General features: G+C 44.3%; 1 protein-coding gene across 1 annotated transcript in view; it reads left to right on the top strand.

Annotated features, from left to right (window-relative positions):
- The first annotated feature begins 2,200 nt into the window (after positions 1-2,200).
- The window catches only part of ror1 (receptor tyrosine kinase-like orphan receptor 1), a 128,628-nt gene continuing 105,614 nt past the window's right edge, over positions 2,201-25,214 (top strand). Inside the window, exon 1 of the mRNA XM_034210517.1 lies at positions 2,201-2,575. Coding sequence (XP_034066408.1) covers positions 2,470-2,575 — 106 coding nt within the window. The 5' untranslated portion in view covers positions 2,201-2,469. The remainder of the gene's footprint in view (positions 2,576-25,214) is intronic.

Raw genomic sequence — 25,214 nt, 5'->3', positions numbered from 1 at the left:
GTCCAAAATAATCTTGGATCACTATATATACTGTATGCTCTCAACACAAAGTCCTTCAAGTTGCAGACTAAAGTTTTAAGAAGTAAGAGCTACAGAGTGCATATTCACTGTTAGGTCCATTTTCACTCACAATTCAATTAAATCAGGAACAATTATACACTTTGCGCCCTTTGGCATGACATAATTGTTATGTCCAACCCACTAAAGGGAATCTGAACCCTTAATCATCATTAGCAAATGAGCTGCAGTTTCTACTCAAATGTGGAAGTGCTTGAATTGAACGCAGCCCTGATTTGGATCAGAGTTTTGGCAGATGTGGCAAACTACTGCTTATGAACTCTCATAATTGCTATATTCTTAATTTCCTCATCCACCTATGGTGGACCAGGCATGCTGCGAATAAGTGTTGTCTTACAGTATACAGGAATACAGGAAGTTTGTGCTGTATTATCTCTAAACTCTGGTTAGCAGCCTGTATCTCCAGAGATGACTGAGGAGAGGAGGGGAAGGACGGTTTTGATTATGAGTCCTAAGGAGGGAGACCCTGTCCTGGACCCCTGGGCCTGACAAGGGATTTCAGAGGTGAAGCCTGATGGCTTGTGAGCAAGCCCGCTACAAACCCTCTCTCAGATCTTCAATCGAATAATAATCCAGTCTTAAAGCATTATTCATACATGTTCTTTGTAACAGTTAAATCGAAACACACTCCAGAGAGGATGATATTTCCCTCTAATGAGCAGGGGTAGGTCACAGTATAGCAGAACCGGAGATGCTAAATTGCTACCATTCTTTTCCTGCCCCGGTATTAATCTGTCAAAGCGCTCTGTGTGTGCAGACACACATGCAGAGACAAAGTATGTGTCAAAATCCAGAAGGGAGCCGAGTAAAATGAAACAAGGTGTGGAGTTATAGAGGAGAAGGTGAAGTGGGTTTATAATAATGTAAGGCTCTGGAATTAATAATTGTATGAATATTGGTGAATGTGATGTGTTGTAGTTAACATTTCTGAAGAAGGCACAAGAGACTTCTCTACACACGCTGGCCTTTCTTTATTAATCTGTCTATCTGTCTGTATTTTAGTCAAATGAGAATGTGTGTAGTTGAAGACAGGCCTATTTTCATATGCTCAGGTGAGCTGTCACAGATAGCAGCACATACGTTCAACCCAATGACATGAGATGGTTTTGCTAAACAAATTAGATATTATGTGGAAAAATCTGATCATTTTCTGACCCGTACAATTATTTACTGCCTCTGGAATATATCTGAAGTATATGAGCATAAAGAAGCATATAAGGCTGAATTCACCTTTCACATTCTTTTGATTCATTATTAGTATATTTTACAGATTTTTTTATTGGAGAATATTTTCCTCCTTGTAAATACTGGTCCTTGTAAATCATGTGTGCTAGAGACAGCCTGAACAAAAGTGGTCGTTTAGACTTTAGAGCCCCTCAGCCTGCAGGGGACTGAGAAGCATTCTGTGGTTTACATAGTACTATTCATTCATCCAAAGATACACTACCTGAGTTTGTCATCGTGTCAATAACATACCTCAAGATTCAATATTAGCTTCATAACTAAATCTTAAGTTTGTTTTCTTCCTTTTTTGTGCTTTGTGCTCATCTATCTTTTATAAAATGTGCTTTCATTTTTATTTAGTCTTCATTACTTTTTGTCTTTAAGCCATGTCAAGTGTTTGTGGTTAAATATTGCTGTGAACAATTGCACATTGCTAAATCCCCATTGGAAACAAATTAAAAGTGAATTATTGACCATTATCCAGAAACAATATTTGGCAAAACAATTGCACCATAATGTTATTGAGTGTATGTTCTGACACTTTCAATTCTATCACACAACAAAGTGCAAATGAGAATTGTAAATGTTCACATTTCCATTTTTCTCAGGACTTCTCCAGGCTTGCTCTGTAGTTGAGATAAATGTCATTATTGACTTTGGAAATATGTTGCAGTGTTTCACAGCAATTATATAAAGCATTCATTTAGTACTAGTTCTTTATCTTAACATCAATTTTTGTCGCCCTAAAAGGACGCTTTATTGTCAGACAATTGCATGTAAATGCCTCTTCCTGTCCTCTTGCAGTTCCTATAGTAAACACAGGGTGGCGACACATGGCTAATCAGAGCCATGTGGCTGGTGCGACCCATGGTGCGGCCACAGCCTCTCCAGAGAAGTTTGTAGGAAGGAGTGCGCTGAGTTGAAGAGAGAGTCAGAGAGGGGGAAAGTGTGCTGGGCTCCAGCGAGGAGGAAAGAGACAGAAACCAGGAGAGACAACTTTCTTCCACACACTCTTATTTTTTTTACCGAGAGGTGCGCTTTGAGAGAGCTGCTGCAGACAGTGCATAAGTTATCAAGGCACCGTACATTTTTGGAGGGGCTCGAAAATAACAATTTGAGTGAAGTGGATGTGATAAGCGGGTAAAGGTTTGACACAGAGCCGGAGGAATGTATCCAACTCGGGCAGCGGCGAGCCAGCGTCCTCGGGGATGTCCAGCCCGTGCGCTGTGGGTCGCCCTGCTGCTCCAGAGCGTCCTGGAGCTGAGCGCCTCTGGTGAGTCTCCACTTTAGTTCCCCTTTTCTCTCTGCTGACTTTACTTAATCTGCGGTTCATCCCAACATGCACCAATTCATTCAACCATGTCATATGTCCACCTTGACGAAAATTGCTCCTCTGTTACCATAGCTGTATTGTTGCTTTTACGCACTTTAAAGTCAGTTTAAGTCATTGTGTTTATAAAGGGCAGCATGGTTTATTTTTTAACACCGCTTTGTTTGTTATTCGCTCCTGAAATCATGCCACTAATGTCCTCTGACTGTTGTATTAAGCAGAGCTGTTTTCCATCCTTGAGCCTCCACTCTCATGTAAATGATCTTTGGTTTTTAGATGATCGTCCTATTGTCATTCTGAAGCCTCAGCACGGGGAGAGCCCTGACTCCTTTGGCAGACAATGGGGCTCTTAACGAGTCAGCTGGATAGCTATTGTGAGCCCAACCACCCCCTCTGTGATTTAGCTGAATATATAGATAAGGGATGAATAACATTTTATTTAAAGAAAAACATGATTTAAACATAGAGGGTTGATTAAGTAGTGGCTGTTTCAGGCAGTAAAATGAGAATAAATAGACAACTTCTGAAAACCTAGGCCTGTGGAAACAGTCCAAATTGCCTCTCACAAAACACCCAAACAATCATGGTAATTATTCAGGTTTTTCCTCTTTGGTTAACAATAAAGCTATACCATTTTTCATTTTTTTCCTGCCCCTCTTTTTTCTTGAGGAAGGAAGGAATGTTAATCCACATTACTTAACTGGATGATTTAGCTATACCTTCTTCAGATGGAGTTTCATGATCGAATATGGAATGGAGGAGATTCAAGGCCCCTACTTTATATCTGAAAATGGACTGAATAGTTGAAATGACTGATGTAGTTGAAAGGGAACATCTACATTTCATACAGATAATACTGTTTTTCATAGAGAAAGAAATGTCCTCCTAATGCTGGACACCATAAAACGATTGAAAAGCTCTTAGAGATTATGTAGCTGCACGCTATAAGGATTTAGACTTTTTCTACAGATACAGATTTATTTGCAGGTCTCACGTTTATTGATCATTCTGTGAGTGTCCAGTCAACAGGTCAGAGGTCAGTGGTCTGTCACTGTGCGTGGTTAAAATACCAACATCTCCAGGCTTCCCCTCTCCACAGCAAGGGAATTTCATTACATGTACATGACAGACATGACTAAGGATTATAAACCAACAATATATATATATATATATATATATGCATGGTTTTTATTCTGAAGAACTGCATCTTCTCACAGCCACCTACAATAACTCACAAAACTCCGTCCATATTACATTTAACAAAAAGTGTATCTGTGCCAACTCTGAAACACAAGTCAGGATGTGACATATCTTCTTAAATAGTCATTATATCTCTCAGCCCCTGCCCTTTAGCTTCAAAGTAATAATCAGTGACATGTTCATAAAAATAAATTGACTGCAATGTTTTCAAGCTATATAAACTGTGTAAATGTTTCTGAACACGGGTCATTCACCTCTAAACATAAAAGGTCCTGTGCAGGGCAGAGAATATGTGAAAACTGTTTTAGAATTGCATTTAGCCTTTTAATAACACTCAGGCAGGCTATAAATCATGTTGGGTGGAACTGCCTCGCTGCCGTTTTCAACAGAACACACTGTTGACACTAAAGGCACTTCACCCCTGGAAAGAAATCCTCGGTGCAACAGACTCGGTGTGTAAGAGCTTGTCCTGCTCTGCCTGCTCCTGAGATGTCTGTCTGTACTGTTATATTTCCTCTGGTATTTTCTCAGTCTCTTATTAAGGGAGTCGTTTGCAAGGAGGTGAAAAAGATGTTCGAGGTTATGGTAGCTCTTTCTTTATGCACTCAAATAACTGCATATCGTGGCCTCTCCCTTTTGAGATTTTAAGTCTGCTCTGTGCTTTTTATCATCGCAATATTGTCTCCTTTATATGTCACAATATTCAGTTTATCTATATTTTATCCAGATGTTCTGGGAATCGTCGGGCTCCATCTTGGTCTGAGTGGTCTTCCATCTCTTTCAGATGGATAGCTCTGGTGTGTTAACTCCCACTCTGCACAGTGCACACTAACTCAGGCATCAAGTGGTGTGCATCCCTAAAAGCTTTTGGCAGACATAGAAGAATGTGGCAGGGACTGTATGTGTGAAACAGATGTATGGTCTTTTTTCTGGTGGGAGGGGGACCTATTTTTTTAGACAGTTTGACTCCATTTTGAGCGTGTGAAATGTGAAGAAAGTCGAGGACATTAATATAATCAGGACATAGCCATAAATCAAACGCTCGGACTCTGTTTAATGTCACTGATTTAAAACATCGGTGTGTAAACCACGTCGTGCACTGGCAATTACCTACTTCCCACTTGTTATTAAGCACATGTGTTTGCCAAGGCTCGGTGTGCCTCAGTGTTGCCATAGGGGCAAACTGTTTGCAGAATATTGTGTGTTAATTGTTTGACTGATGTTCTGCCAGCAGGCAATTTGCTTTAACATTATATATAAAGCATCAAATAACTTTAAATGCTTTTTGCCCCTGACTTTCTCGTTGTCGTTTCCCAAGCAGGACTACCACATTGATGAGAATACATGAGATATGAAGTTTCCTTATGATGTGTGATGCCTGTAAATGGTAGTTGTTTTCCATTAGTTTGCCGGCTGGAATGTCCTGATAAAATGTCGTCAATGCTCGGTTGACAGAGGAATTTAGGAAGGAGAGGCTGATCTTAGGTTTTTCCTTTTTTGTGGATCTGCACTTTGCCAAGTCAGGCAAAACTCTTTTTCCGAATGGTAAGAAGTGAAAATGTCTCTGGATCTGCATAATATTGACAGGAAAAATGCTCTTCTTTCCACAAAACACACTCTGTGGAGCATGCTTGTTTTTTAGTGGTCAGACTTCCTCCGAGAGGCATCGTTTAATCAGAGGCTGAAAAGTGTTCACTCAGATCCTTCGTTGGAGGCGTTTGATAAAGTTTCTGCCACTGCAAACTGTAGCCAAGCGTGAAAACCCTTTTCTTGCCGTTTACTGTCTGCACAGGAGGTCAGTCTGTTGGAGAGAGAAAACTCTCTGCAGGGTTCAGGGAAATGCAGTGGTGGATTAACAAAAGGAACAGAAAACATTGGTTCAGGTTGTAGTGTTGCAGCTGAGAAGCCGTGTGTAAATGACATTGTGGCACTTCAATGATTTTAACAGTCAGGCCTGCATTGGTAAATAAACTGTAGCATTCATTTTTGTCAAAATAGTATAGTAAATTAATAGACACAGATTATATTTGTGCCTGCTCTGTATGTCAGACTACAAATTAAGTAGCCTTCTCTACATTCTATTCAATACCATGTTGATTATTTTCGACTGCATGCTATTTGAATGTCAAATTACGGCCGCCACATAAATAATTATCTCTGCTGTACTTTAAACACACACAATACAAAGAGTTCTTTGCTGCAGTTGTTAAGCAAGCAGTAAGCGCGAGAGCGTGCTGAAGACAAAGTGACACTTTAATGAGTCTAATGGAATAAGCCACACATACTGCATATCAATTTCCCATATGGACTTAAGTTGGCATAGTTTAATGTGGAGGACTGTGGGGAATACCTCTGGCTTAAAAAGCTCTACATTTCATTGAGACCACTCTTCATTGCAGTTTTATCAAATTACTGCTCTGCTAGCGTCCTCCCAGCTAGCTTTGCCCGGGATTAATATGTGGAGCTCATGCTACATTGTATTTAATAGGGGTTAGGATGAAACATGGCTTTTTAAATTCCCCTATATGTGTCAGAGTAAATCTTTTTAAGCCCTGTTTGCATAGCATTAAGGACTTCAGAAACCCCCACTGCAAGCAGAAGGGCAGATCCCCGTCCAGCCACAATTAGGTCTTTGTACAACACCACACTCCTACCAAGGTATTAAATACCGCAACCTTATGGGCTTCTCTGCCAAAAATATCATTATTTATTTTCCCCAAAAATATGTGTATGTTATCAGTCAATAGAGAAATGTTCCACTTTATCAGCTTTGCTCCCCAAAGATGTGTTTTTCAGTGCATATGGAACAAGCTTCTTTTTAAAAGATGTTTACAGCTGCACATTTATGTATGCACATTATAAGTTAGTTCTTTAAGTGTCTGGCGAAGTGAATTGTCACTCATACAGACACTGTTATGAAAACCATGCATTATGGATACAAATTATATGTGTTCTTTAGAAAAGTTCTTCAGATATTCTTGCCTGAAAGTATGTTGCTGGTTGTACACACGAGCATACCTTCTCCCTGCTAGAGGATGAGAGAATAATCAACCCCTCCGTCACCCCACCCACATCAGCATGACTTCAAAACTCCTTGGCCCTCCTCTTATCTTACTGTCATGGGGGAAATGTTGGCACTCTCTCCCAGGTTTTATTTTCTTCCCTTGGTTTGCTCTCTTTCTTGGCTGTGTGTTTTCTTTCACACACACTGTCCCATTCCCTCTATCTGTACAGTTAATTTTGGCCGTTGAGTGTCTCCTCCACTTGGCCCTTCTTGCCTGGCTGACTGACATGCTGCTCTTGGCTTCGCGGTGTGTGTTTACTCAACAATAACTGAGAGCGGGGTGGCTCCACACCAGCTCCTGCTCTCTTAAGAGACGCAATCATAACGACTTTGGTAATGCTTTGTCAGCATTTAACATCTTTGACTTGAGCGTAAAAACATATCTTGTGATGCCAGCTGGTGCACAAAAGCTTTAGTTCATTCATTACAGTAATGTGCTGAATCTGATTGTGCGACGGATGTTTAGTCATAACTTGGCTTCCTCAATATCAGACTAGATATGTCTTTGTGGCTCCACGCTGGCTCTTTCGCCCACGTGGTGCTGTGGTTTCGCTGCGAAACCATTGGACCATCAGTTCCACTTAGACTTTTGTATAAACGTATCACTCTGCAGTTATTAATACAACAGATCATCACATGTATTTTCTTCACAGTTTTGTCCTTCCCAAATGATTCTTGGCAGCTCCCTCATGCAAATCTTTATTTTTCTTTGTTTTTGTGCCATTTTTCTTTTTCACATCTCTAACCTACACACTGAAATAATGTAAGTAGCACATTTTCTGTAGTACGTAATGTGGAAAATGCTAACTAAATACAAACTACTGTCTGCATGTGGAATTATTAAAGCGGAGATGTTTAGAATTTTTTGGGGAATCTAATGATTTGTGTTCAGTTCAAGTTAACTGACCCCATGTGAATGTGTTTGTATAGATATAGTGTTGGATTTGCTTCTGGGGGCTCAGAACTGATTTGTGGTACACCCTCTGATTTAGTCATTAAGGAAGTTTTGCTGTTTGTTTAACATATAGAGAGAAAGTGTGTTTGGCTGTTTATGGTCTTATATTGCTTTGTAATTGCAATCAGTAGCGATAGAAACTTTAATCCTGAAGTAGAGGAATTCTGCCTTTTGAAGATTAGTAATGGGTTTTTAGCCATAGTCTTAGTCTTTTTTTGGCCACCAAATACATTAGCAAATCTGCTGAAGTAATAACAACAAGGTGAATGTATAAGCCTTTTCCATTTCATTGTTTTCAGTGGGGGATTTAAAGTTAAGATGTTTCATGAGCTCATTGAACCTGCACACTGATCTCTTTTGTTTAAAGTGTGTGCCTAATGTAGGTTTTTACTTTATCAAAAAAACCTTTAACTAAAATCTCTGCTTCGTATGGTTGTGTTTGTTGGTATTCTACTGAAAATAATTAACCATAATTTTATTAAATTGGGACTTCATCTTCAATTAGCTTTTAAATTGAACAGTGTTTCCTGCGCTGCTACACTGCAGCCATTGATCAAATGTCTACATGTTGTTGCTTGTTATGTCGTCTAGGTCGTAAATCTAAATCTACGACAACAACTAGACTGTGTGATCGGCTATGCATGAATTCAAAGTAAACACAAGGTAAAGCTGTCTTTTTAAAAAGACTCCCTTTTTGGCCGTGATGACCATTTGGACATAAGGCTGAAAAAGGAAAATTATACATTTTTGGACTTGGTCGGGTTAGTGTTGACTTTGTCTAAAACAGTGTTTTAAATTGATCTGTAAGAGCGTGTAGACATGGCCTTAACGTGTTTGGTTAACCGAAGGCTTTGTTCGCTAAGCAAGCTCCCCATTAACCAGCAGCTAGTGTTTACCCAGCCACTTCATCCACACACAGAAGACTTAAGAGGGGCTGTCTGGAATGGGTGTCTCAGTTCTGTTGTCCAAAGGATCTCAAACTTTCACATTAGGGAGACAGGTACTGCTTATTGACGGGACTGCTCAGCTTTGGAGCAGCTATGCTTTAATTTGCCAGTGTGACTGCTGAAAACAACATCTAATTCAATGTCCAGCAGGGCTGTAATTAGTGACAATAACTTACAGGGACAATATAAACAAATAGTGATTTAGCACAAATAAAAAAAGCACAAGACCATGAGAAATTTGACTTATATGGAAATTCCACTTTTATCCATTGTAATCCTGTCGACCACACTGACCGAGGATTCCGGAGTTAAAGGTCTCACTGGTTATAAGTCTGAAGTACCGTGAGTTTAATGCCAATCTACCAAATCACTGCTGGCTAGCCATCTGGCTTGTTCTGCAGCATCCAGGAACTCATTGCCCCTGTGTGACATTATACACCGCCTCAGTAATCAGACTTTTAGGCAAAAAACGTCAGTGATCAGGTCAGTTTCTTGACGAAAGTTGGTATAACTTGCTTCTTCCAGTTACATTTCTCAAGATTCTAGCCTAAAGTGAAAAAATCCTATTTTTTTTGTTTCAGAAACTTAAGCTGTCAGTATAAAAGTCCCAACAACCAACTTTTTGGCAAACCCTCAAAGCCCTCTTCACGGTCTTGGGGAAAAGCTGTTGCCATACCCACAGAGTCACTGGTAGCCTCTTAAATCAATTTTGGCTTGATGGCCTCACCATACGGCGTCTTCTTTCAAAGGAAAAGTTATTGACTTCTGTGTAGTCCAACTATCCAGATTGTGGGTCTGTTTTAAACGGAAACAAGCGAGTGAAAAGAATAGCAGGATGGAAGGACACAGTTTTACGCTGCTGACTGTCCAGATGGGTTAACCAGAGGCTCGTAGAAACACTGAGGGAGTCCTGTGTTTGATGTCCCAGCGGCTGTGGGTTTTTGTGGGGAATGGTAATGTAATGGTGTGGTATAGTCATAGAGCAGGCATCTTTCTTTCTGTAACTGACACATTCATGCTATCTTCTTCATCTCTGTCTCATTCACTCAGAGACTTTAGCTCATTCAGAACTCTGAATTTATCCCGGGGCGGGCGGAAAGGAATCTTGTCAACTGGGACGCTCCCGCCCAGGAATTCATACATTTATCCTGCGGGATGCCGCTAATGCCCTCCGCAGAATCTCTCTCTCTCTAAGGCAAAAAAAACCAAACAACAATAAGGAGTGTTGAGGGGAAAATTGAGTTTGCCCGTTAAAGCAGCCTCCTGTTTTTCATATTTCCACTTCGAGACGTTTAATTTCCCTGTAAAGGGTTATGAAAGCTGACACTGACTTGGACCCAAGTCAAGTTTACTTACTAGTGTGGTTGTGTCCTGCATGCCAACAGTCCTCTCACACCTCACTCTTGTTTTGCTGTCCCTCTATATATCTGTCTCTCCCGGCTCTCTCCCCACTCCCCCTCCTTCCTTCAGAAAGCATTGATTTCAGCAAGGCAGGAAATGAAACTGCATTGCCCTGCGACTCCCAGCAGGAGAGGGAGACCCGGGGGAGGAAGAGAGGAAGAGGTTCATTGAACAAAAGTACTCGTTTTTGAGAAAGGGATGAAAAGATGGATAGTGAGTGAGGACTGGGATGGGCCTGGCTCGGTTAAGAGAAAGCCTAGAGGAATGATATTGAGATGAGAAAATGTTTTCATAGAGACATTTGACTGACAGCTACTCTCAGCAAATCATATCAATGAAAGAGCTGAAACATTGTGAAAACACAATAGAAAAGCTTGACAGAAATAAGCAGCCATTGATAGACATGTAGAAATAAGCATATAGGAATGGTGGCCCCTTTATCTTTGACAACTCCTGACCTTCATCCCCCTATCAGAAGTCAATGATCTTCTCCTCAGAGGGGCCTGTATAAGAGGCTTAGGCCCGCGTGATCCCACTGCCTGTTTGCTTAACCTCTGCGTGGCTGCCTCAGCCATGCTAAGCTTTGCCCACAAGAGCTCATTACCTCTCAGTCTCTCACACTATTTTTTTATCCAGCAGTTTTAGCGAGTGGAACATGGGTTTAAGGGCCATTGATCATATACCCTTCATACTAAAATATGATGTGAACTGTAAAAAATATGCTTAGAAAATAAGTGAAAGTAATCGTGTCAACGCTCAACATGTCCTACAAAATGTAAATATTTTCATGTTTGCATTTGGAAATGCTAAGCAATGCATGCATGCTAAGTTATTTTCAAACAGAAGAAAAGAGATTCCCGCATTAAACTTCCATCTTTAATGGAATGTAAAACCTGTCATGCCGTTACAGCCATGATTGGGGTAAAGCAGAGATGGCACAGCGTCAGCATCTTTTCCAGACATTTAGCCACAGCTCCACTTAACTGGAATATTTATTGAGCTTTTCATTGAGATGAACAACTGTTTATACTGTTGCATGCATTGGGTAATGATGTTTTGCAAGAAGGCTGGGCTTGTCCCTGTAGATGTATGCAGCCTGAAGGGTCCTGCTGCAGTGAAACTGTAAAAGAAGAGAAACAAATCTGGTTGAGGGTATTGTGGATTATTATTCCTGACATGCTCTGTTGAAGCTCTGATTCAAAATGGGCTGGTTCTGATCATTCGGAGCGAAACGGATCGTTTTTTGATTCATGAGTGTTTGAGTGGGAGTTCAAACAATACGTTTCCCCTGCTGGTACCGTTCTCCAAATACGGCAATGTCTTGTGGTAAATGTTGGCAGTTTGTCTGAGCTTTCCTTCCTTTTCTCCAACCCTTTTTTACCTACTGTCCATTTCCTCCTCTTTCTTCTCATCTTCGGATTTGTTCTGTTTCTGCTCTCTGTTATTGCAGCTTCTTATTTGTCTGTATCCACGACCAGACAGCAGTGACCCGTTGTCCCTGACTGCCCTCGCTCTGCACCCCAGGCTTAGACAGTCTATTTACTCTTTAATTTAAAATGTAATTTAATTCCAGCCAGCTGGCTAGTCCAACTTCTACTCAAGGTGGATAAAGATGCGCTTCAACTTGAAATGAACAATTTCCCAGCAAGGACGTTCTTTTTAGAATCACTAAACATACATAGTACCAACAATTCACACACTTTCTGTTCAGGAAACAGTAACAAGGGTCATGTGCTTTGTGGTCAAATGAGTGACCAAGATGGCAACAATGAAACATCCTATATATTTATTTTGCATCTTCCCGGCTAGGTTTTCTTTATTAGACAACAAGTGAAAAAACATGGAAATTCTCCACATGTGATTTTAGGTTTTATTTCCATGAGATATTTGGTAGATGTTATAGTTCAGGATGTTTGCATTGGCACTGTGGGGGAAAGAAAGATAATTTGGGAAAAAGGCATGGAACATAGATCCTCTTCAGTACAGAAAACCAGTATCTTATTGCCTTTTTGTCTTTGGTTTCTATTCTTTACTTATGTTTAAAAGCAGATTACATTACATATTTTATTTGCAGCACTATGTGACCTTCAACATAAATGGGAGGAAAAATGTACCTATGACACATTTTAGGAAACTATAGGTTACTTACGTAACCCCAGTTCTCAGAGTAACATGAAGTGAGATGTCTCACTATGGGATGCGCCTCATCGCGGAGCAAACGGAAGCATCAATCTCATTACGCCAATCCTGATTGGCTGGTGATCTTGACGTCAGCGTCAGGGAATTCACCCCCTATAAGTAGCTTGCGCCACGACGCATGCGTCATTCAAAATAAGCACCCCTTCTCGCTTCACCATAGCAAGGAGGGCCGTCTGGTGAGACAACTCACTTCATGTTACTCTGAGAACTGGGGTTACGTAAGTAACCTATAGTTCTCATTCATAACACTCCGTTCGATGTCTCACTATGGGAAATTGTAGCTCCCGTATTGTCAGACGAGCTCATCTCGAAAATCACCAAACCAACCAGAACTTAACAGGTAGAGCTCTGACTCAACCAGGTGCCCAGCACTGCTTGAGTCACACTGGGAGCAGAACGTCCAGCCTGTTGAGAGGCGGACAAAAGTGAGCGGCGAGGACCAGCTCGCCGCTGCACCAATGTCTTGGATGGGAGACATCCTGGACAGAGTCCAGGATGCAGCCAGACCCTGAGTCGAAAGAGCTCGCGGACCCGAGGGTGCCTGCGAACTCTGACTCGTATGAGCCCCAAAGCAATTGCTTCCACAAACCAGTGGGAGAGCCGTTGCTTAGTAACAGGCTTGCCCTTATAAGGGTTAGCCCAGGACACAAGGGGTTGGTCATTATGTCGAAGCACCCTTGATCTGTCCCTGTACGTGCGTAAAGCACGGGCTGGACATGGCAAATCCGGCCGCTGTTCCCCGGAGGAATACAGTGGCGGGGAGGATGCCTCAATGTCAAATGTGGTACCTGAACCAACCGCCTTAAGATAAAGGCAGGGTTGGGCTTCAACCACACTCTGTTTGCCCTGGGGCGAACTGAGTGCATGAAGACTGTACAGATAGTGCATGAGTGCCACTGGCTTGCTTGGCAGCTGCCAGGGTCAGCTTCATGTCACACTGTATTCAGATTGTACCACTCACGGGCCAGGCCCATAGAGCCAAGCGCTTTGGGTGTGGGTGAAAGATCGCCCCCCCCCCCGCTTGGGACAGTATGTCCCTGCGTAGTGGGAGCTGCCATGGCTGCCCGCACAGCAGCTGATATATCTCCGCTAGCCAGTACATAGCTGGCCAGTGCGGAGCTATCAGGATAAGTGTGTGGCGTTGCTCTCTCACTCTGGCCAGAGTTGGGGGTATCAGAGCCAGGGGTGGGAACGCGTACAGAAGGCCCGGGGGCCAATTGTGCGCGAGTGCATCCATGCCTAACGGTGCATTTAGATCGCGCATCGAAAAGAACAGCTGACACTGAGCGTTGTCTTTCGATGCGAACAGATCCACCGCGGCTCTGCCGTAACGCACCCACAGCTGGCTCACAATCCTTGGATGTAGAGTCCAGTCACACCTCGTACTAGAAAAGTCGGGTGCAGCCAGTGGCGCAGTGCCATTACGCATTTCACAGTAACCATCACTCTCCGCGCGCCATGAGCCCCAGCAATCGCAGGCATGATCTGAAGAGAACATGTTTGCGCAGCTGGAAAAGAGCGAGACAAGCTCTGAAAGCTTTCACTCTTTCCGCTGACAAGCGAGCTGAAAAGGGCACCGAGTTCAGGTGTAAACCCAGGAAGAGTATAGTCTGCACGGGGCACAACATGCTCTTCTCTGTGTTTATTATGAAACCCAGGTTGAGCAGGTGCTTTACGAGGACATTTGTCTGCGTAACAGCCTCCTGCTCCGACTGTGCGAGAAGCAGCCAGTCGTCCAGGTAGGTCGCCAGGCGAATACCCTGTTGTCTTAACGGGGCTATCGCGGCTTCCGTACATCGTACAAACACCCTTGGACTGAGAGACAGACCGAAGGGGAGTACTCTGTATTCATAACAGATCCCCTGAAATGCGAATCTCAGATATTTCCTGTGTGGGTAATATACTGGGATGTGAAAATACGCATCTTTCAGGTCGACTGATGTGAACCAGTCGTCTTGTCGCACGAGCCGCAGCAGAGATGTGTGAGTGAGCATTCTGAATTTATATCTTTTTAGATATTTGTTCAGAGCCCTCAAATCAAGTATTGGCCGAATTCCATTCCCTCCCCGTTTGGGAACGAGGAAGTACTTGGAATAGAAGCCGCCCTGACTCTGCTCGGCGGGTACAATAGATATAGCCCTCTTTTCTAGGAGAGAGAGAATCTCTCTCTCCAGAATATGGGCTGAACTCTCCTCGGACCTGCGAATGCAGAATGCCCGAGAAGCGAGGGGGGGTGACAGCGAATTGGAGTCTGTAGCCCTGTGTTACTGTCTTGAAAACCCAAGCAGATGATGTGAGCATCTTCCACTGCATGCTCCTTAGAGCCAGTGGAGATGTCACGTCTCTTCCCCTCTGAGTCTCTATTTGTTTGTGTTATGGGGCCCTCTAGTGTCTGAACACAGTGGTGCCCCTTTTCGACAATCCCCACCGACACTGCGCATGCGCATGACGGTGGTGCCTTCACAACCCCAGCCGGCACTGCGCATGGGCGTGGTGCCTTCACAGACCCGCCTGTAATCCGCCTTTTGAGAGATGCCGTAGCTGCTCTCAGAAGGGGAACAGTTGACAGGCTGTTTATTGGTTTTATTGTTTTTCTTATCATTTTTTTGAGCTGCGCCCTCGGCCTGAAGCCTGGATGCGTCAGCGGCAAATGTTTTATGACAGAAAAATCAACAAATGTGTGACATGTGTTTGTGCGGACTTGAGGATGGTGTTGAGGCATCTCTCGAGGCGGCGGGAACACATTTAGAGCTGGGGAACCGTGGACTTCCAGCTCTGTCACAGAGGGGAGAAGGAGGGGCTGTCACGCCGCTCGCTTCTTCTTCGACTGCTGGCCGAAATTCTGGGTTGGCTGCGCCTGAGCTGCAGCCGGAACCGGAGATTTTCTAGGCCAGCTCACCCTCGTCTCCAGCCTGGGCTGGGGACTCGGGGCGGGCTGCGACCTCTGCGTCTTCGGTGTTTTAAACCGAGCAGGGTTCGAGGCAGCTTGGGCGAAGGACTGCTGCTGCGAAGGCAGCGGCTGGACCCTTCGAGGGAGGCAGAGGTGGAGTGCCTCGTCCTCCTTCTTTTTCGACTCACACCTCCTTTGCATGGAAGCAAGAGCGGAGCCGAAAATTCCCTCGGGAACGATGGGCATATCCAGCACATCCTCCTTTTCCCGGTCTGGGAGGTTGATGAGGTTGAGCCATCTCGCTCTTTCCTGCACCACCATGGTCCCCATTGCCTTGCCCGTGGCCTGGACGGCGCAGCGTTGGACACGAAGACAAATGTCCGTGACCGCTGCCATCTCGTCCAGAGTGGCTGCCCCCGGGTTACCCGACAGGTCCTCGCAGAGCTCCGCTTGGTAAGCGGTTAGCAGCGAGGACACATTCAGGGCCCTGGCGGACAACGCTGCGGCTTTGTAGGACCGTTCAGTCATTGTCGACTGAAATCGGTCCGACTTTGCTGGCAGCGTGGGGTTCCTGCTTGGTGACGGGCCCATCCTCGGTATGAGGTGGGCCGCTACCAGCGGTTCCATGGGCGGTATGCGGAGCAGGCCAAGCTTCTCCATTCCGTCACAGTCTAGGGAGGAGGCACCCTGGATTGGGACCTTGTTGCTGAAGGGCCGGTCTCTCCACGAGACCGACACCTCATCCAACATCTCAGGGAAGACCGGAGCTGCTTGGGGAAAATGTTTCCCTTTGTAGCGGGACCTGGAGGTCTCCTTGGCCATTTCAGGCCACGGGATGTCGAGTCTGGCCGCGGCGCGTTTACACACGGCCTGCAGGTCCATGCTCAGACAGGGCGAAGCTGGTGTGCTATCGCCCGGGAGAGCAGCCCTCGCTCCAGGCTTTGCAGCCTGAGCCGATGACATGAAGATGTCCTCTTCATGTTCATCCAACTCGGACAGGAGAAACACCGAGGCGTCCTCTTCGTCCTCATCGTAGTCCAGCTCGAGGACATCCTCCGCGGGTGAGACCATGGTGAGGTCTAACCGGGAGCCCCAGCTCGGTAAAGCGTGGGGTCCCGTTCCCGCGTGTCTTGCCGTCACCGGGTCCCGGCCTGCCAGGGCGCAGGATTCCGGTTCTGCAGCCATCGCAGATAATGAGCCCCAGACCGACACAGTGAGGGGCTCAGTCTCTGCGGCGGACGCCCCCGTGTCTTGATTGCCAAATGGCGAATCAGTGGACATGAGGGAGTCCTGTTCCAACAAGCTAGCTTGGTGTGCTAGCCGTCGGTGGAGGCTCTTTTGGGTGAAACGGGCACAATGCCCGCACGAGCCGAGGTTGTCGATAGCCTCCTGGGCGTGTTCCAGCCCGAGGCAGGACGAGCAGACCTGGTGTGAGTCTGTGCCTGCTATCTTCAACCCGCAGCCGCATGACCGAGCCTCCGAGTCCCTGACTCCTCTGGTGTGAGGGGGAGAGGCGTCCATCTTGTTCGCCTCGTGGCGTGGAGAGGACCCGCTCGTAACAGGTACGTTGTTGAGAGAAAAAGTGTTACCAACCCGTCCTTAATCCGGAGAAAAAGGGACGGTGTGGGTCCTTTGTTCTCAAAGAATATTGACTGGTGTGTCAATATACTTCTAATCCTTTTCTCCTCCGTGAGAGAGAAAAAGAAAAGCGTCCTCGCTACCGTGGTGTCGGTAGTAAGGGGAAGCTAGCTAGCAACAGGTGCGTAGCTAGCTTGAGAAAAATCAAAACCTTACCTTACTTTCCGGGGAAAGATACGGCGAGGTCGATTTTAATACTAACTTGCGTTAGTATTACCGTCTTCTTGCGAAGCAGAAGGAGTAGCCGGCGAGCGCCCGTCGACCGAAATGGTTATATTTGGGTTCAGTCTGTGGACCGTTAAGCTTGTCCGGCTACTATAGAGATGTGCTCTGAAGCGAGAAGAGGTGTTTGAATGACGCATGCGTCGTGGCGCAAGCTACTTATAGGGGGTGAATTCCCTGACGCTGACGTCAAGATCACCAGCCAATCAGGATTGGCGTAATGAGATTGATGCTTCTGTTTGCTCCGCGATGAGGCGCATCCCATAGTGAGACATCGAACGGAGTGTTATGAATGAGAACCTCAATTTTAGATGTATAAAAAGGGAAGAAGAATTTTCTTACCTACTCGGTCCTTGTTTATTTTGCACAAAAACACGTTTGTGTGTTGAGGATGTCAAACAAGCACTGCTGAATGAATTATGGCGCGTTTCCACTGCATGCCTCGCTCGGTCTCGCTCGGTTTGGTTAGGCCTTATTAGGCCCGGCTCACTTTAATGCTGCGCTTCCATTACAGTTTAGGAACTGGGGCAGTTACTATAGTAACGCAGTGTAGGCGGAGCCGTAACTTCATCTTCAATGAGAGCCCCAGAAAAACAACACAGCCGTTAGCTCTTAGCACTCAGAGCTCACAGCTCTTCATATTTGTTCAGAAACTAGACAAAAGTTAAACAAGTACACACCACAGACTGTCTGTGTCATGGCGAATACAGTCGCTGGTTTATTTATGTCTGTATAGGCCGTTGTTGTGAGTGTGGACGGTCGGAGCGTATATAACGTTAGCTTAGCCAAGCTGCATTTAGAAAACACGCATTTTAAAAGGGTTTTTCGCCTGCCGTCTGTCTGCAGACTTGTCAAAGCATTAATTCATGGTTTTTACTAACCGGTATCAGTATGTTGTTACTTCGGCATCATTTTGAAACGTGTATTACAATTAAATCACGGTCAAATATGTTCATCTTGTTGTAGTTGTAGCCCCCTTGCCAGCGATTCTCTCTCTAGTTTAGCATAGTACTCAGCCCGACTCAGCCTGGTTGTTCCTGGCCCTAGAACCACGATTTTATGGGGCCAGAAAAACTGTGAATTAGGACCCGCTAGCCGGTACTAGGCCAAGTGGAAACGCAACCAAAAACGGGCCCCGCACGGCCCGGCACGCTTAAAGCGAGCTACCCGCTGCAGTGGAAACGCACCATTACATCACTACAAGGTGCCACCTGAAGCTCCTTTACTTTAAATGTGAAAACATTGCATTCTTTTAACGCAAGCTACATGGGCTTCCCTGGCCCAAAGGTAGTACAACTTAAAGAAAAGCAGTAGTTAAGATGTGCCCACTGCCAGACAATAGCAGAGAAGTGTTTTACAGCTGGGTTGGTGGCAGATAGCAGCCTTCACGTTTGCCCCTCCCAGTCTGTGCTTACACAGTAATGCAGCCACTGATTGGTGGTATGCATTTGCAAATGTGCACGCCACATGTCCCAGTGTTGGTGGTCTTGGAAGGCCACCAAGATCACTCGGCTGCACTGTAATGTGAAAGCAATTAGCAACCAGCGGTTTAACACAGTGCCGATATGTGTTGAATAACAAAAGGGAATGTAGGTCAGCGGTGAGCAGCGACGTGCAGTCAGGGGAGGCAGAGCCTCACCTGTCATACTCATAGACTGGCCATACTACAATGTAACGGAAAAACAACTAAAGAAAAACTAAATAGTAATAATAATAAAATGTCTCCACTGATATGTGTTGTAAATGTGATTTATGTTTGATTCCAATCGCTTTTTATAGTCAAAATCAGCTAATTTGCCGAGCTCCGCTACAACTACGGGTAGCGATGAGAAGTGAGGCAGGGACGAGCTCTGCCTCTCGTAAGCCCACAGTAACTTGCTGGAGCGCGGGCACTAATTTAGCGCGGGCACTTATTTTGTGAGCACGCTCAAGCCAGTTACTGTGTGGTAAGGTGAGGCACAGATGAGCTCTGCCTCACCTCAGAATGCGTCACCCCACAGAAACTGGCTGGAAAGCGGGCCCTAAGCGCATGCCTGCACCATCTCACTGTATGTCACCAATGTAATGTTTGTAGATCCCTTTATTACATTTATCCTCGCCATCCATAGTCTCTAAATAACTTATTTCACGTATATATGATATTTAGGCTCGCCGTACAACGGCAATGAAAAAAGCACCAGGGGAGGCAGCCATAACCTCTGCCGCACTGAAGGGGGCGCACGTGAGCCCACAGGTCCTTGTTGCTACTGTTATTCTACGCAGAGACGGTAGACCGTAGATGCAAACAACAAACTAGACTTTTGAAACGAGAGGAAGATAAGGAGGACTTTTACAAAAAAGTAATAGAGATTGTTGTCCAGAAGGATAGCATGGACTTCATCTTCAAGTCAAGGTAAGACCACATTGGTAATGAAAATAGGATCTTACTAAGAAAGAACAATCCAATATTTAGATTTTGGGTATCCTTTTGTTGAACGGTCTGTTTAAAATGAATTGAAGCATCAGACCAAAAAAGCTTTTGAAAATAACCGAATATTTCGATTAAGGTCAGAATATAATATTTGTAAATCTGACTCTGAAAAAGTCAGTGCCTCACCAGCCATGAACCTCACCGCACGTCACTGGCGGTGAGCCATAGGTACAAAGTGTTTAATTATTCAAACTATTAAGACTTTGTAATGTAATGTTTAAGATACGTAAGAAACATATTCAAAGCTCTTTCAGCAACAATACTTGTATGTGTTATTGGCCTATAACCATTGACAATACAATCCATCAGTAGATGAATTTGATTATGTATACTAAATTGGATTGTATCAAAGGGTGTTTTTCAACTTCAAGGAAAATTATTTTTAGATTATTGGTCGGGTTCATATTCAAATTCCTGATGTAAATGGGTTTGTAGTGAGTTTAAACCCAGATTTATTCAGCTCCCCATAGACCTCTTTGATGTCTTCACCCTCCGTTTACTTCATCTGACATTCATTTTAATGAGACGGACATTCCCCCTGATAGAGATCTGACTGTGGCTTACACTGGAATACAGTAAAATACTGCCACACACACACACACACACACACACACACACACACACACACACACACACACACACACACACACACACACACACACACACACACACACACATCAGGTTGGGTTGAGTTCCCTGTGTGTGTTTACAGTGTGTGAGCAGGGTGTGTGCCCTCTGTCACAGCTGGCAGCTTGTGGTTTTTTCATGAACTGCTAAATGAGGGGGAAAATACTTCCAGCTGCCCTCAGGAAAACTCACCTGGTGTAGAGCCTTCCAAGTTCCTCGTTTCCTCTCTCACACACACTTTCTGTCGCTCCAAACTCACCCTCTTCCACAAAACATGCAGAGAAACGCTCTGAAACATCTTACTGTTTAAGCATTTTCCCCCATCTCTCTTACAACCCCTATCAGAAATTGAATGCCTTTTTGCCCCGGCTATGGTTTCAAATGCATTAAAACATGCACAAGTGACCGGGCCTGAAACATGACCATGCTCTTAAATAAGATATTCTGTACTTGCGTCCTAGCATAACCTCAGAATTCAGATTAAGACGAGACATGACGGACAGTTTGGCAGGGCTACATACTTTGCGGGAGCAACCACAACCTCTTCACATGGTAAAGTCATTTTCACCTCGGCCGCTGTGGGAAGAGGAGGCCAGGAGCAACATCCCACCCCCTCCCACTCCTCACCTCAAACCTCCAGACGGCATATTTCAGCTATCTGAAGGAAGCAGAGATGGGCGGTATCAGCCCCGAGAGCTGAAAAGCAGCTTTTGTCTCGCGCAACCCTTCGAGTCCTGTGGCTGTCTGCTCACCATATCATAAACTATACTGCACAACTAGAAACACAGGAAAGAGAGAGAGAGAACGATGAGGGGAAGAAAATACTTGAAATGCAAAGTAAATAAAGCAGAATGGTTGCCAGCTAAAGATCAAACACTAACAGTTATGTAAATCTGTGTGCTTTATACATTAATGATGACTTTGACTAATAATAGAGGTCGTAATGAGTTGGGCTGGATTTGCAATATATTAAAGAGGGATAGGCAAAATAAGAGAGAGGGGTTAAAAAAATGTTTTAACCTATCCTACAGTATGTCATGTTGAATTTAACATTTTAATATCTGTATTTCCAAACTAAGCATGGTTGCACACTTTATATCCTGGTGGTATACTGGAAGTAGATACAAAAGTGTCTCTGCCAACATTATACAAAAAAAGCCAAGATATGTTATCAGTTTGCTGTCTTCAGCCCGCACCGTACCATTTAACACTGACATCCAGAACTGGGAGCCCCCATCAGCGGCTATCTGCACCCTTCACTCTCTCAGCGTGTTACTAAAAGCAGCTCTCATTTGTAGCCATGTAGTCTACTCTATCCTTTCTTCTCTGTTCCCTTTGTTCAATCTACACCTTTTTTTTCCTGCTGAAATATTATATTGTTACTTACCTTTTTTTTAGTGTCATTTTCCTGAATCGTCTTCCTACTCTTTCTTACCAGACAGGAAGAAAGCTACCATTGACTGGGAGTAATTTCAGGCACCATGTCTATCAAGCAAGGCTAATAACTAAGATTCAGTAGGCTTACCACCTCGCGTTCGTAACCCATCATTTCAGGATCTCCAGGTTCACACCAGTTGGGCACCGGATAATAACAAGGAAATGGAGTTTGAGCTGAAACACTGTAGCTAAAGTTTGAAGGAGAATGAAAAAAACATGTAATCTCATTATCAGACCATGGGTTTATTTATATCTTATTGCACTCTACTGTTAGCAAAATATCAGTTTTTATCACTCTGGTAAAATAAATTGGATTGTTAAAGGTTGTTCTGTATTATGTTCCCAACATTTGACCACCTCCCTACTTTTTCGTGATGTCATTGTACCCTTTACACAAAAGCCACAAATCGGCTGTGGTCCGCTGCCCCAAATTATGTGTTTTGCATTTCCACCGCTTGATAGGAGTTTAAATTGAATCATCCACAAGTAGCTTGGATTATAAGTGATCTGGGTGGTGTACTGTAGCTAGCAAGGAAAGCCCCTGTTTAACCACAAGGCCTGAGTTCAGAGCCCGAGGTTGGTGAACACCCACGCCCTTCAAGTGTCCCTAAAACAAGACGGTGAACGCCTACCAGCCCTCGGAGAGCTCTTCATTAACTGACCCTGCGCTCGACATCCCAGTAGAGCGGGGAAAATGAAAAGAAAATGTCCCTACTGGGATCTATAAAGTAACCCATGCAAATCGCTACACTTCCTCAAAATCCGACCTTGGCCTAGTCCCATCAGTGCCACTGGACCACCAAGATTTCAGCCAGACTATTTTCCCTTGACTAGACTCCATAAACAAGAGCTGTGTAGAAACTTGACTTTGGAGCAGAAGTACTGAGAATAGTTCCCCAGTTAATTCCTTAGTAAGTGTTAAATGCAGTCACAGGACAAACCTAAGTAATTCTTAACAAACTACTTAAAGCCTTATGTCATTCTTACCTCTATCCATCTTCCATCCAACATATTTAGTTCATATCTTCTTTGGATGCATGAATATCGTGATTGAGATACCGTAGTTCATACATTATTTTTGATATATTCCCTAAATGTATTCCAGTTTAAACTTTGACCTAAGTTTCACCTGTGTTGCTAAGCACTGGGGAATTCATTTAACTTGTTAGCTCAGTTTGGCTTACAATAAGGAATCTTGGCAGGAAGGTGAGCTACAGCTATTTCAGGAGGCGTCAGGAGTCAAAAGTGCAAGAAACAGAGGCAACCATTGTGTAATTTAAAAGAAGAAAAAAAAAGTACCAACCTAAAATTGTTGTGTGAAATGTCTGTCAGCGTTATCCTGATTGGTCTATCTGCTTTTACTGATCCTTTAGCTGCTGATGTTGGACTCACAGATTCACTGTGTTTGCAATTGAAAGCGACTATGACTTGACTTGGCTTGGCTTCTTAGTATTACGTTATATATTGTAGTTATATTATAGTATTATGTCCCCAGGTCCCACTAATTTTTGCCTGCATAGCTTCTATTTTGTCTGTTCTTTTGACTGTTTTGTAGAGAAGAAACCAGGGATTCACAGATCATTTTAAGCTGCTGCAGCTGGTCAGGCAATAATGTGTTTAAATAGAAAATGATTGACTGAAGAAGAGACTGACTGCATCTCATTCAAACAGTGTTTTAGGTGAAAGACCTTTGGGAGAGCTACTGTAAAACGCACTGTTGAGGACCAGTGAACCCTCCAGCTCACCATGTGTGTTTGTGTGTATATAGGGGTGTGTTTTGCTAGCCTCATGTACAGCACATCCTCTAGCTGCAATAGGAACAAAAACACTGGGATAAGACCTGCAAACCAGCTCTACAGATATACGGCTAATGGAGGACTTTCCAGCTCTATCTTTAGTTACCATCCATGAATGGAAATAAAAGCAGAGAGGCCAGTAGAGGGGTGAAAAGGGGGCAGCAACCAGACATGCAAATAATACTTTAAATAATTTACACAAACATCTAATCTTGGTGACTAACACACGTACACTCAAGTCATGCGGCAAGAGGGTCCACAAGAGGTAGTAAGTTTAAGAGGTGAGGAGAATGAGTGAGAGTGAAAGAATGAGTGAGTGAAGGAGGGAGAATGAGCAACAAGAGAATGAACAGAGAGAGGGGAGGGTAAGTGGTGAGGCGAAGGGCAGATCTTTTATGAGGCATGGAAAACGGGGTTGAAGAGAGGAGAGAGGTGGAGTTGATGCCTGCGGTGGGTCTGAATAGGGGGACCCCATGTCCTCTTTAATGTCAAATGAATAACTCCTGACCTTACACAGCTCTTTAATTGGTATGACCACACGCTGGATGGAGTGCTACTTTGGCAGTTTTCTGTGAAAGTGAGAAAATACACACATCTGACATCCCTGTTTAATTTAAAGACGTTTGAGAATAAGTGTTGGAGGAGTTTTGTGAATCATGTGTGTAAATACCGGGCACATTAGTGTCGCATTTTCTGACCCTCTTGGGGAGCACAAATACTTCAAAACAGTATTTTCTTAGCAAACACAGTACCATCTTACATGTTGCGTAGACAAAGAACGATATTGGCACAACGCCTCATGTGTGCTCTGGGTTAGCCTTGGCCTTGTCCACCAAACATTGAGGGTCTTTGAATGTAAATTGTTCAACTTCAGTCAGCCTGGGGCATTTTGCATTTCACAGCTTTACTATTTTCACAGTTTGAGCTTCTGCCGACTGTGAAAGCTGTTGGTATGACATGGACAACAAGACAAGCCTGAAGGCCTATAAAAACTAAAATGATCAGATCAAAGCTTCTTGTGGCAGCAAACAGTATCAGAATCGGACGCTGATCTCAGTCGGAATTGCGTAGTAATAGCCGTTCTAACACATTGCAAGACCTCATTTAATCCGTGTTAGTATCAATAATAATGCTCACTGGAGCTTTAAGAAAGTCTCACCGGCTGACTGGGTGGCTGGCCAGTGAGGCCCCCAGCTCAGACTAAGGGGCCCTCCCATGTTTGGGAAAAGAAGAGGCCTTAGGCCCGTGAGTTTGAAGGATACACCGTGCATGAATGACGGGGCAGTGGGGGTTTGGCAGGGCAGGACGAGAGGAGATGGCTGAAAGAGGCAGCTCAAGCAGAAAGAGAGGGAGTGGGGTTAAGTGGAGGCAGGTGTTCCATGACAAACCTTACAACCCCCCACCACTCCTTTACTCTAGTTCCCTCCATCCACACTGGTCCACTGAGAGTACAGCTAACCAGCCCAACAACAGACACTTGTTAGTCATTTCCCTCGTTCTCTGTTACCTTCTTTTATTAGCTTTTATCCAACCACCTTATCCCTCTGATCTAATCTATCCCTCCAAATTGCGCCCTTTTCCTTTAATCCCAGGTTTCTTTCCACCGTCTCCTCTGTGTGCTGCAGGACCACCTGGCTTTGTGGTCTGAAATCGTATAAAACTCCTCTTGCTTTTAAACAGATGGACAGCTTTCCCACTGCTCCACTCTGTCTGAACTCAGCTGGCAAATTAATTTA

This window comes from Gymnodraco acuticeps, unplaced genomic scaffold (assembly GCF_902827175.1).
Source record: "Gymnodraco acuticeps unplaced genomic scaffold, fGymAcu1.1, whole genome shotgun sequence".
In the NCBI taxonomy this organism is placed as follows: Eukaryota; Metazoa; Chordata; class Actinopteri; order Perciformes; family Bathydraconidae; genus Gymnodraco; species Gymnodraco acuticeps.
Note: the sequence above shows the minus strand (reverse complement) of the source record. Positions and strands in the feature narration are given on the sequence as shown.